General features: G+C 40.2%; 1 protein-coding gene across 1 annotated transcript in view; it reads left to right on the forward strand.

Moving 5' to 3' along the window:
* Positions 1–13,817, forward strand: part of GSK3B (glycogen synthase kinase 3 beta) — a 362,942-nt gene that overhangs the window by 333,259 nt on the left and 15,866 nt on the right. Inside the window, 1 exon segment of the mRNA XM_030203995.1 lies at positions 1,852–1,947. Within this exon segment, the coding sequence (XP_030059855.1) occupies positions 1,852–1,947 (96 nt within the window).

Genomic DNA, 13,817 nt, shown 5'->3' on the forward strand with positions numbered 1-13,817 from the left:
TCTGATAGTCCACTGTGTCGTATCTTTTTCAAGATTCTATGTATTAAGTACTAATAGGAAAAGGCACATGTTATAACCATGGATATAATTAGTGCTTTATAAAAATTGATGATGTTAGAAACAAAGATGAACATATTGAATTCCAAACCACATTTCTCTTTTGCCACACCATAAGCTTTTCACATGGATAGTTTTTGGATAGAGAGGGGATACGAGAAATAGGATCCAATTTTAGTGTTACATTCTTCTATAGCCAACGTGTTATTTTTCTGTTTAAATCCCTTAACAAAGTCATTGCATTCAGAACCTGTTCATATTTTCACACACATATATTCACATGAAAATAAAATGAAAGCTCCAGAATGGTAGCTAATCCTCTTCTTGAATACCTCTCATTGATTTTTAAACAGCTTATCAAGCAAGTCTAAGTTGTTTACAAAGGTACATAGATGGTATAAAACATTTGATTTTTCTGAGACCCAGTTTCACAAAATGATCATGTTTCCTAAAATACAGAACATTTTTGAAAAGCTAGATTCTTAGAAAATATGACCCTGAAATTTACTCGGCCTCTGAGGTTTTGTCGTACTGAATTTATGTAGAGCTGATTTGATGCTTTTCTAGAGAGTCAGTTAAGCAAAGAAAGTGATAGAGAAAGTAATACTATTAAGAGTTCTTCTGGATTGTGGATTGCAGGTAGGCAGCCTTTACTCCTCCAGCTCCCATCCTGAGATCCCCCGTTCCCCAAAATAGGGGATGAATTGATCCCAGTCCTGGTAAATTAGAAACCAAACATTAATTTTTATACTGTAATTGAATAGGTGTTCTGTAGGTTTCTCATAAGAAATGACTATACAGAATTTCTGCATCAAGTTTAAGACAGCTTGACTTTTGGTAAATTACACTAAAAGACTATTTTGAAATGCACACTGTGTATAGTATTTTATAGCCCTGTACACACTCTAGAGGTAAAATATATTTAATATATTTGTGTTAACTTGTGCAATTTGTCCTGCTTTTTGGCATTTCCCTTGCAACTACCATTTGACCCTCAGTTGTAAATGAGCTGATAATACTGTGCCCTGAGGATGATATTAATAGCTTATTGTGTGTTAACCTCCAAAATATTAAGGTTAATTAGTATTGAAGAGCTCTTTTTAATACTTAGACCCTTTTGAAAAGCTGTTTTTAGAAAGTTGTCACTGTCAAGGTGTACTTTAAGACGTCCTTCACATTTAATGGAAATTTAATTTCATTCAAAGAAATCTGTAAAGATAGTTGGATATTTTATAAGGCTAGCAATTTTTTTTTTAAGTTTTTGAAGCTCTGTAATATCCCTTTCCTAGGCATTTTTTAAACACTATGGGGGGGAGTTATAAGTGTGGCCTATTGTTAAGATGGGTTATTTTACTGTAATCTGAGTTATTAGTTACTAGGTCTCATGAAATAAAATAGGACCTGTGCTAAAATAGCACAAGTTGTGCTAAAATAACCATGTTAATAGTAGCCCATTTTGATATCTCTCTCCCCCCCCCCCCCCCCCCAGTAGCTTTTTAAATATATAATCTGTCTGACTACTTGGTTTTCTTAAAATTAATTTTGGCATGCTACATTGGTGCTGCTCTTCTGCTTCCTAATGTACTTGAGAAGCTGGCATGTCAAAGTTAAAAGGTCTATGCTGCCCCATCTTCTCATCTCCTGCAACTGTAGAAGAATATAACTATAGATATTTGTTTCCACTTGTCCCATGAAGGCCAAAAGGTTTTATACTTTCTGAATATTCTGTAGGATACATAGGATATGCTAAAGTAATAGTCTCATGTCTAACTGCTTTTCTCTCCTGCACCCCAGGTCCTCGGAACACCTACAAGGGAGCAAATTAGAGAAATGAACCCAAACTACACCGAATTCAAATTTCCACAGATTAAGGCACATCCCTGGACGAAGGTGAGTCTTTGTAGTTTGAGTGTCAATGGGTGTCATCCTGCACAGCACAGTTCATGTTCAGATCAAGACCTAGAAGAGCTAAGAGCTTTACATACTATAGAGAATGCATCAAAATCATTTTTATACAAACATACATTACTTTCTAGTTTGTTTTTAATGTTGTCATATCCCTTTTAAGTCAGTATGAAAAGATTTTTTTTTCTCTAGAATTTATCATAAATTACATCTTAATCCTAAATCCAAAGAACTCTAGTTTAATTTTCTGAGAAAGCAGTCTACTTTGATCAAACCATATATTCTTAGGTCTTCATTATCAACTAAAGAGACAGTTTGTTCTTTGGGAGGTGCTCTTTGGCAATGATCTTTCGTTCTTTTTACGTATTTCCTAACTGACTAGAAACATTGGTTCATGCTCTAGTAATTAACTAGATAATGCGACTCATTGGTTGTAGTAACACAAATTTGAAACATCTCAACTCTTAAATAGCACCTTTAGAATACTAGATGATTCAGTTATTTGACCCGTTTATTGATTGAGCAGCACTGGCTTCCAGTTAGCAGCAGAATAAAATTCAAAATCTTGATATTGGCTCAATTGGTATTATACTATAATTCCCATTTATTTGGCTGCTTGTTTGATTTATATATTACCCTAGCCAATCACTACAGTCAACCCAGGTTAGTGTCCCTTTTCCATATGGTTGCAACTTGATTCTACCCAGTGTATGGCTTTTTATTATTTAGCTCCACTTCTTTGGACCTAATTTCTGATAAGAATTTTGGAAAGTTTCCATACCAAATTTATATCTAAGGTTAAGCTATCTATTCTGCTACTGTTTTCCTAATTCTTAATATTTAGGTGTTGGTAATATTTATATTCATTTCATTTATTGAACTCGATATACCGCTTGTACAGCCATTACATATCTAAGTGGTGTACAATATAAAATCTACAAACAGTTAATTGAAAGGAACTCCGTATAACAGATAGGAAAGAGACAAACGTTCAAGAGCATGAAACAAAAGAATACTCCAGGCCACTGGTCACTCAATCTGCCAGCCAAGAAGTAGTTATGAGGCGAATGCCAAAGCCGGTTTTGAATTTAGGTACCGCCGGCATTTCCACTCACAACTGTGAGGGAAGGTCGTTGTATAACTTGGGCACCAAGAAGACAAATGCTGATTGATGAGTGGACTTAAAGTGCAAGTTCTGGGCTGAGAAGAACTAGTCTATTGGCATCCAAAGAGTGCAGAGAACGGGTAGGTGTATAAAGAATGATCAATGAAGATAAATATGCCAGTTCACCAGAACAGTAAGTTTTGTAAGGAATAGAATTTTAAACCAGATGCGATATGGAAATGGGAGCCAATAACGGCGAGTCAATAGTGGAGTGGCATGATCGCATTTCTTAGCGCTACACAATACTCTAGCCGTAGTTTCATATAGTGTCATGTTGCATAGTAATCTATGCGAGAAATTAGAAACTCATGGCAGGCAGTGTGAAGCACAGGAGTGTCTACATAGCTACATAAAGGAGGGTACGAAGAATATATTTTTTTTAATGGTTTGACAACCTCCGAGATTTGTTTCTTAAATGATAGTTGGAAGTGAAACCAAAAGCCTAAATATTTAAATGAAGAGAGATTCCAAAAAGAATGGGGACAATGTTTGGTTGAGGCAACAGACCAGTGACCCAACAAGTAATGTTCTTATGTGGATTTATTTATTTGGATTTTGTTCACACTTTTTTTTAGTAGTAGCTCAAGGTGAGTTACATTCAGGTACACTGGATATTTCGCTATCCCAGGAGGGCTCATAACCTAAGTTTGTACCTGAGGCAATGGAGGGTTAAGTGACTTGCCCAAGATCACAAGGAGCAGCAGTAGGATTTGAACCGGCCACGTCTGGATTTCAAGACCAGTGCTCTAACCACTAGGCTGCTACTCCATGCCAGAACTAGCTTCTCAGATGCTAACCAATCTGCAGTGCCAACAAACAAGACTGTAATGGAGAGAGATCAATATTAATGGGTGATGCTGAAAAAATTGTCATCTGCATAGAAGAGGGCTTTAACAACAAGAGGTTGAATAAGTGTGGCTAATGGACTCACATAGATATTAAATAGTAACCGAGACAAGATGGAGCCAAATATTGTCTTCACTCTCTTGTTCCTGCTGTTGTACCATTACCTTTTTTTCCCTTATTTGTTTGTCTTTTAAATTGTTGTTCTGTGCATCTCTCCCTGGTGTTTCTTAATTGATTTTTTTTTTTTGTATCGTCAGTTTTCTTTTGGCTTCTTTTTTATGTTCAGTATATTTGTTTTATAAAACTCTTTGATAAGTCAGTCAAATAGTTATTTTGGTCGTATTTATCTCATATGCTTGGTTTCCATCCTCTTGCCATCTAGAGATTTTCTGTGTATATTCTACTCCCATTTGAACCCCATCACCATTTTTGTCTCCATCACCACCTCCAGGAGAGTATTCCAGGTATCCATCAGTCTTTTCCCACATGCCAAGTTTCATCCTAGTCCATTAGTGTTTCTTTGCAACCAAAGCCAAAACTATTACTCCCATAGAAATGCATGGTGCCTTTTTTCATTTGGGAGGGGGAGAGGAGGCCAATGTGACTCATTTTCAAAATCATAAAAGTTTCTTTTTTTTTTTTTTTTTTTTTGTGGTAATGCCAAATTTCATCCCATTCTGGTAAATTTTTGGAGAGTTATTTTGCCCTCACACAAACAAACAATTCTTTCTCTACCCTTTTTGTATAATTTTCCAACCTTTGTTGGGTTGGAAACAAAAGTGCAATTCAAAATGTATTAACATGAAAGTACATTTTGCAGAGCTATAAAACGTATGCTACATTTTCAATGTGACAGAACAATTATAGCAATATTCAAAAACTGATTAAGAAGCTATAAAGACTTGATTCCATAAATCTTCACAGCCTTTGTCTTAGCAAACCCAAATTGGTATTTTTTTTAAGTACCTTAATAAAGCCCATAATATAATAAATAGAGCCTGTGTCCAATCTCAGTAGCTGAGCTGATTCAAATGGTCCTGGATGAAGAATCAAGTTGTGTTTTGTATATAAGGTGACTATGAAACAAATTTGCAAATATACTAAATTCGTAATTGCCAAAAGAACTTGGGATAGTTATTCAAAGGTGCAAATTTGGGAAGGCTATAAGAAAAGTAAAATGTGCTTGAATATCCCTTGGGGCACTGGTGGGTCCATCATCGTAAAGTGGGAACAGTTTGGCATCACCAAGGTACTTCCTTGATCATATTGTCCCTTCAGAGTCAGTAGTCATGGGTAATAGAAACTGCTGAAGAAGGTCAGTGAGAGGCCTAAAATTACCTTAAAAGAACTATAGAGGTTTCTGGCTGAAGCAGGGAAAATATTGACTGCAATAATTTCAAGATAACAGTCTGTATTAGAGGTGGCAAGAAGGACTCCACTGCTGAAGGAAAGCGATATAATATGCTGCATACTATTTGAAAAGACTTAGGAGAGAGACTGCATGCATGTGGGAGAAGGTTTTTTGGTCTAAAAAGTAAGTGATATTTGTGACATCACTTGTTAACAGTAAAATATGTTGGTGACAGTATTATCTTGTGAGGAATCTTTGCATCAGTGGGGCAGTGGTGTTTGAGGGAAAGATGGGTGGTGAATATTCTAGAAGAAGGCCTGTTTGTCTGCCATAGACCTGGAACTGAGAGGATAAGGTACTTCTTTTAACCAGAACTGGCATGGGCAACAGTGCAAACTGTACATTCACATGGGGCAGCAGCTGAAGCGAGTGGGTAGGGTGCAAAGTCAATGGCAATCTGAGCATTGGCAGAGTCTGTTTTCTCCTTTTGTTATTCCCTCACTCCCTCCCATCCCCAGAAAAAAGCACAGTCAGTTTATCTCCCACCCCCCCCCCCCCCCTTCCTGTTTGCAGGATCAGTTGCGTAAAACAGCTTATCTTGTGACTCATACCATAGGACTGGCCCCAAAAACAGGAGATGACGGTCTCTTCTGTTTAGTAAGGTTATTCCTCTAGGCAGTAGGAGTGGCTCTTTGCTGTCTGCTCATTATGGCAGGGATTGAGGGAGCTGTCAAAACTAGACTGTACGCTATTTGCTCTTCCTGCTGGGTGGTGAGGATCATAAGAGCAGGGTGTCTTAGCATATACGGACTAGATCACAAAGATCGGGCTAGCTGGAAAAGGGCAATCTAGTCAGCAAGTTTCAAAGGGTGGGGAGAATGCAGAAGAGAGCATTTTGAGAGAAGGAGGAAGGAAGAGAGAAAATGTGTGAAGAGCCATTTAAGGAATGGGATGAGATGAAAAGGGGGATCACACGGAACTCTGCGAAGATGACACAAGAATCTAGACTTAAGATGATATTTCAAAAATCAAAATTTATTGTGTAGCTCAAAAGACTCTTGACAGCCATGTTTCGGCCAACTGGCCTGCCATAGGAGTCTTTGCAGTCTTGTCTATGGAAAAGCAATGTGTCTTGTCGATATAGTACCAAATACAAATCAATGCTCAAACAGTGTCTTGAAGGACCGGCAATACCAGGTTACCATCTAAGTGCTCAGAACGCACAGCTTCCCAGAGTCAGTAGTGAAAAGTCGCTTCCGCCAAGACACTGTTGTTCAAGCATCAATTTGTATTTGGTAATATATTGACAGACACATGGTTTTTCCATAGGCAAGACTGCAAAGACTCCTGAGGCAGGCCAGTTGTCCGGAAAAACGGCCATGTCGAGTCTTTAGTGCTACACAATAAATTTAGAATTTTTTTACATCGTCTCATGTCTGCAAACTTATGTCATCTTCGCTGTGTTCTGTGTGATTTTGAGCGTGCGAAGACTGGTGTTCTATGTTTACATCAATGAAAAGGGGTTGCCATGAAAGGCCAGGGTTTGGAGGAGATTATGAAAATAGCTTTCCAAAGGTGGGATAGGAGGCAGCCAGAGGGGCTCTGCCAGAGGTGGAGGTGAAACAGGGTGAGCTTTCTGGGTATAGGAGGGGAATATGGAGAGATTCTTCTAAGAGATTTGGAAAAGGATATAGCAAGAGCTGTCTTGGGGGCTGAGGACAAAGAAGCTCAAGCCTGGAATCAAAGGTTGCAGGGAATGTAAGGGAGGGATAGAGAACTTAAGATGGAGAGGAAGAGGTTCAGGGAAATTGAAAGAGAAAGGAGAGGAAGAGGTTCAGGGAAATTGAAAGAGAAACGACCAGAGGTTGTGAGGAGCAGGTGGCAAAAGGTTCAGGGGGAATACCCTGGATAGGGGAAGAGATGATAGAAGAATGTGTGTGTGGAGGAGATAAGGGGACAGGGTATTAGGTGGATGAGACCCCGTGAAGTTGTTGTAACAAGAGTAACTCTTCAAGAGCTCCATTAAAGTCCATGGGCGGGGGAGTGGAGGGGCAGCAAAACAAAAATGGTAATACTGACCCTGTGTACAGCAGGAAAATAATTCTAAGCATAAGACAAAAAACAATGGAGTGACTCAGCAATAGGAATGTGAATGTCCTCAAGTGACCCAGTCAAAACTCAAACCTGAACCAAATAGAAAATCTGTGGCAAGATCTAAGGACTACGATCTACAGACATCCCCAGGCAGTGTGAAAGAGCTGTCAAGAATATGCAAAAATTGCACCATCCTGCTATGTGAAGTTGGTAAATACTTAACCTAAACAACTAATGGCTATTTATTACTACAAAAGGGGCTACCATCAATATTGTGACAATGATTGGAAAGACTTCTAGGTCAAGGTCATCATTGATATAATGATTGGAAAGACTTCTAGGTCAAGGTCATCATTGATATACCGCCTTGCACTTTCTTAAATTCTTAATTCCTTTTTGTATATTTCTCTAATTCTTTCACATTGAAAGCGTAGAAGAATATGTTATATAGGCCAGTGAAATAAACTTCTACTTGTCACGATTGTGGCTTTCTTGGTTTGTGCTCCTCTCGCCCTCTGGTGGCCAGAACCGGTGGCTGCCATAGACTTTCCAGACTCTTTTCAGTCCGGTCCAGATATTTTAGCCCTCCAGTCTTGGAAGTTTGGCAGCTAGCCTCACCCGTAGCTGCTTCGTGATTCCTGCAGCTGAGCTTCAGCTGCTGATGGCCTTGTTAACCACCTGGAAACCTTCTGAGTTGGCCTTTGCAAACGTCAAAGGTCGCGGTCTGTGTTTGTGCTGTTAGCACTTCTGGTTTGTTGAACTTCCCTGCTTTTCCCTTTTGGTGCTTAGGAGCACTTCAGTCTTGGTGGTGTGCTGTGTGGTACACTTCTGTTTTGTTGGTGCTGTTGGAGCACTTCTGCCTTGTTTTGGTGTATGTCTGTATGCCTTGTCTTGTTCCCTCTAGTGTTTGTCTGCCTTGTCTGTCTTGGGCTGCTTGGCAGCTTTCAGCCCTGACTCTTACCTGTCTGTGTTTCTTTCTTAGTGGCTGCGCTGCAGCTTTCAGTCCTTGCCCTTTAGTCTGTTTGTCTTGCCTAGTGGCTGCTTGGCAGCTTTCAGTCCTTGTTCTTGAGCCTGTCTGCTTTCTACCTAGTGTGGTATTGTTTGCCAGAGAGTCCTAGTCTAGTATTCTGCCTAGCCTCCCTTGGGTTTTCTAGACCCTGTGTGTATCCTGTTGATATCTAGTTCCTGCCCTGTCCAGGAAGTCCTGCTGGCCACCTGCACCCAGGGGCTCAACCCCTGGGGAATGGTGGTCAAGCGCAGGTGAAGGCTAGCTGTTCCTGCTCTGCCTGTTCCAGCTTTGCCTCGGCTGCAACTCCAGTCCGGGGTTCCAGTCTTGTTCTGCCTTGTCTCCGGTTTGGGGGTGGTTTTGCCTGCCACTGCCGCTCTTCGGCAGAGGTCCAAGGGCTCACAAATCCAGTTCTGCCTTGAAAGCCTGACAGTACTTTAATGCATTTTTTGTTGTATTGCTTAGACAGCAGACTATGAAAAATATATAAGGTTATGAAGAGTTTGCAAGACACTGTAGTGAAAAGCAATATGAAGAGTCTAGTGCAATTCAATTAAAAATGTTTAAGATCTAATATCCTTTCTTGTAGAGAACACAAGACAGCATACAGTCTAAAAAGAATCTCTGAAAAGTAACACTATAAATCAGACATAAAAGGATACCAAAGAAGATAACATTGAGCAGGACCCAGTGGTGCTACAGGGCCCTCCTCCCCTGCCTCCAGATATTTGATGTCTATATACATTTGGGTAAAATATGTTAGTGACAGCTTTGAACTTTACATAAAATGATTTGATATACAGGGGGGGGGGGGGGAGTTCAGAGTATAGTGTACCCAAAAAGAAAAAGGTGATATACCTAGAGTTCAGGTGTGCAGAGGCTAGCAGTGGAATGAAAGCCAGAGACTGGTAGAACAAAGGTAATGGGATGAAGTAGAAGGAGTGATGAGAGAAGTGATGTAAGTTCCTTTATTGAAATTAATGTGGTAGAAAACAGGAAGCCAACAATGGCACAGTAATAGTGAAGTGACAAAATGAAGTGTTTTGGCATGGCGAGTTGGATTGCTGTGTTTTGGACCAATTGTAAGCAATTTAAAAGAAAGGTAGATAGACCGGCATAAATCATGTTAGATTAATCTAGTCGAGAAGTGACACCTGCATACAAGAAGGTTAGCAGCTAGTTTAAGGTAACTAGCTCTAAATTAGCGAAGTTCCCAGAAGGTACATTGGACAGCTTATGACACTTGAGACTTGAAGGATGTTATGGTCAATGATGATTCTGAGGCAGTAGAAGAAGCAACTAATGACAAGGAAGGAACGATGGAAGGACAATATCTATCGGTGATCTAGCAAGCAGTGAATTTATCGGAGCTTAGAATGAGCCGATTATTAGATAAAGTGGAAGCTAGAACATCAAGATAGGAATGGAGTCAGGGAGAGGTCTGGAGTGGCATAATATGTTGATGATATCCACTTAGTAGTATTCACAAATTCTATGAGCCTAGGCAATACTGGTAAGGGGATTGATAAGTATAGTGAAAAGAAATGGGGAAGAACAGAACCAAAACGTGACAGGGTATTGGCATAATTTGAGATGTAGATGAGGAAAGTTTGAGAAGGAATGGCCGGTTGGAAAAGGGAACCAGTTATCAGTCCCAGAGAGGCCATGTCAGCAAACCTGGTTAATAGGAAGTGGTCCAAAAGAACAGCTAACAGATGCAAACAGTTATCAAAAGACAACCCAGTCTGGAGAAACCAGGAAGATATGTCACAATACCAAGATAAGAGAACATCAGTACGGCGACAGAAGAAATTTGTTCAATTAACAACCAAATCTGATGTAGCCATGTTCTTGACAAATGCATGCTGAAATTTTGTAACAGCGCATTGGCCATTTTAAGTTTTCATGTTTGGATTATATATTGATGCTCCTATTGGTTTATCACTATTGAGGGTAATATTTTGTACATTCTGATGTATACCCCTAATGCAGGCACCTGCCAAAATGTGGCTATTAAATTGAACACCAAGGTCAAGTTGAAAACCCAAGTGATGTGGATGGAGAATATTAGAGCTGACAACATGTTGGAGTAGCTGCCCTCTCCAGAGGTTTGAAGAGAAAAGAGATTTGCGATGGATCTGTACTTGGAGTACAAAAAGCACAGACAGAAGGCTAAGATTTATGATATAATTGACAAGAGGAAGAAGGCACAAAGGAGTAGGAATCCATTTTAAGGGAACAAGGTTGAGAAAGCAAGTGGTAAACTTTGCTGAAGAAAATAGCTTCAAGTGCCCAAAAATGGAAAGGCTGTTGAAATTAGTCCAGCACTAAAGCAGAGTACCTGAGCTGGTAGAAGATGGAGGGTGCTGAACTGATATGTCTAACACAGAAGAAGGTGGTGGTGGAGCAAGCCAGAGCTGGGCACTGAGAGAAGAGTTGTGGGGCTGAAAGATCAAAAGGGTGACATACATCACTTATCTTGGGCCTAAATAAATTGGGCGGAGTCAGCATCAAGAAAGGACTGGCATGATTGAATATTTTGGTATGACAAAAGTTGGGTCACTGTATTTTGAATCAGTTGTAAGCATTTTAAAAGAACTGGAGGGGGGTAGAGAATGATATGGGGGCAGAGTTTGTCCCCATCTCCACCCTGTCCCTGTGGGTTCTGTCTCCATTCTCACCCCAACCCCGCAGGTTCTGTCCCCGTCACCGTGGGCTCTGTCTCCATCCCCACCCTGTCCCCGCGGGCTCTGTCCTCATCTGCAGAAGCCTCAAACACTTATGATTTTATATTTAAATCTTTTTATTAAAGTATAAAAAGGAACAATATGCTGTGCAGCTATTGTTTATAAATCACAAATAAAAAAACAATAACAGCGATCTACTATAAGAATCCCACCACCACCCTTTGCCCTTCCAACCCCAACAATAGCTGACCTCTGCTACCCCAGCGGGGGGAAAATATACCCTATAAGCACTGTTATCAACAATCTCAGGATTCAGTCTAGTTCTCCTGTCTTCCACAGTCCTTCCTGCAATAGAAGATGTCCTCTTAGAAGATGTGCTGGTAGCAGGAATGTACAGGATCCCCCATGCAAATTTTGCGAGTTGTGGCCAGCATAAGTATATAAGTATTGCCACACTGGGACAGACCAAAGGTCCATCAAGCCCAGCATCCTGTTTCCAACAGTGGCCAATTCAGGTCACAAATACCTGGCAAGATCCCGAAAAAGTTCAATGTGTTTTATGCTGCTTATCCCAGAAATAGCAGTGGATTTTCCCCAAGTCAATTTAATAATGGTCTATGGACATTTCCTTTAGGAAACCGTCCAGATCTTTTTAAAACCACACTAAGATAACCGCCTTTACCACATTCTCTGGAAACGAATTCCAGAGTTTAATTACACATTGAGTGAAGAAACATTTTCTCTGATTCGTATTAAATTTACTACTTTGTAGCGTCATCGCATGCCCCCTAGTCCTAGTATTTTTGTTTTTCCAAAAATCAAAATATCGTCGTCTGTATCACTCAAACATAAAAACAGTCCAGTTCATTAACAGGCTTCAAAGTAGAGAATGACATGGGGCAAATGTTTGTTCCCATCCCTGCGGTTACCACGGGTCCCTGTCTCCATGCCATTCTCGAGGGGGGAGGGGGCTGTCCTGTATATCTTGTTACGTCCTGGGCTTCCTATGGTGAAGTCAGAACTTCTTGGAATGGTTAGCATTTGTGATTAATCTGGAATAGTAGGCTTTTTGAGCTTTCCTTTTCTTTCATACCATAGGAACGATTAATGCCTTGCAATGTTGGAGGTGGTCTGCTGTTCTGTTACGTCTCTTGCACCATTCAGATTGTCTCACCTGCCATTTTTGAATAGCTTCTATTACAGTTTTATATGCAGTCTGTTTAATAGGCTATTTGAGAGAATTAATTTGAGTTTGTTTAGTAGGGAGCCATTTTGAATTTGAAGCATTTTATTGTAAAGGGTATAGGCTTAATGAAATATATTGCTACTTATTTGTGGTTAGATTGAAGTAAATGGTAGTGAAAACTAGTGGCCTAATAATGAAACAAAATGTTTTCAGTGGCATCACATAAGCAAAAACATCTTACATGTTCCATGGATAGCAATGTAATATGGAGCAAAAATAAAAGTAGGGGAAGATCAATACAATTCCAAATCAAGGGTAAAAAGCAATTTTATTAGTTAGACTCAATGCAGATCTGTGTTTCAGTGTAGGGGCGCCTGCCTCAGGAGTCATGAAATCAATCCAGACGGGTGTGTATCAGTATACACAAACTCATGCAGACACTTTACAAGTTATGTGAAAAAAATACTAAAAAGAAAAGTGTCCTTGGTAAAGGAAATACCAACAGAGCAAAATATTGTGTGCTGTAGCTAAATTGCAGATTTAAAAAAACGTGGTCACAAGGAACTGCAGTGTACACTAATATCTACATTCATCTGGATTGTTGACTCCTGAGGTAACTGCTTCTATGCCAAAATGCAGATCTGTGTCTATTCCGATTAATTGCTTTTTACCCTTGTTGGAATTGTATTGGTCCTCCCCTTTCATTTTTGCTCAGTGCCTTGATTCGTAGGGGTTTTCTCCTCTTTTATTTTTTGTTTTAGCAATGTAATGTAAAATTCTGAAGAAGGAATATATAATTGAACACTTTTCATAGGCTTATCGCCGTATATCTAAGAGATGACTAGGAGGTGCACACTCAGTGTGTGATAGAGATTTGATGAACTAGATACTTTTACACCCATCCAAGGTGTATGCTAAGATGGTTTATCCCCATATGTTAAAAGGAATCATGTGGCTACCAGCTCTTGCTGACACCTCTTTGCCAGATTTTTCACCATCCCCATCCAACTTATCCTTCCCTGTCTGACCCCCTTTCAAAGCATTTCTCCACTCCCACTTAATTCTGGTGCATGCACTTAACATTCTGCAGTATGATCCATAATGCCCTAACAGTGGGGGCTTCTGTGACCACAGAAATCTATTTGTTAGTCACATTTGAGAAAAGTGCTATGACTGTTCACCCAGTGCTGGCTCAGAGTACTTGTGAATATAGCCTACTTAGAAGTAAAATCTCTTGCACTAGCCATTCTATAAGCTATTGGGAAGCTCTGCATGGCCAATATTTTTACCTAGGTTCAGTGAACACGCAGGGCCGGTCTTAGCAATTGCTGGGCCCTCTGCAGACCAGTTCAGTGAGCCCCCCCCCCCCCCCCCCCCCCCCCCGTGCCCGCCACCATAAGCCATAATTTATCAAAGGAGATTTAGAGCTTTCGGAACCTTGATGTGCATCCACCACATTTCAGTAGAAAGCGGCAGACAGTAGCAGCAGCGATTTTCAGATCCCGTCAGCTGCCGAGCCC

This window comes from Microcaecilia unicolor, chromosome 5, assembly GCF_901765095.1.
Source record: "Microcaecilia unicolor chromosome 5, aMicUni1.1, whole genome shotgun sequence".
Classification (NCBI taxonomy): domain Eukaryota; kingdom Metazoa; phylum Chordata; class Amphibia; order Gymnophiona; family Siphonopidae; genus Microcaecilia; species Microcaecilia unicolor.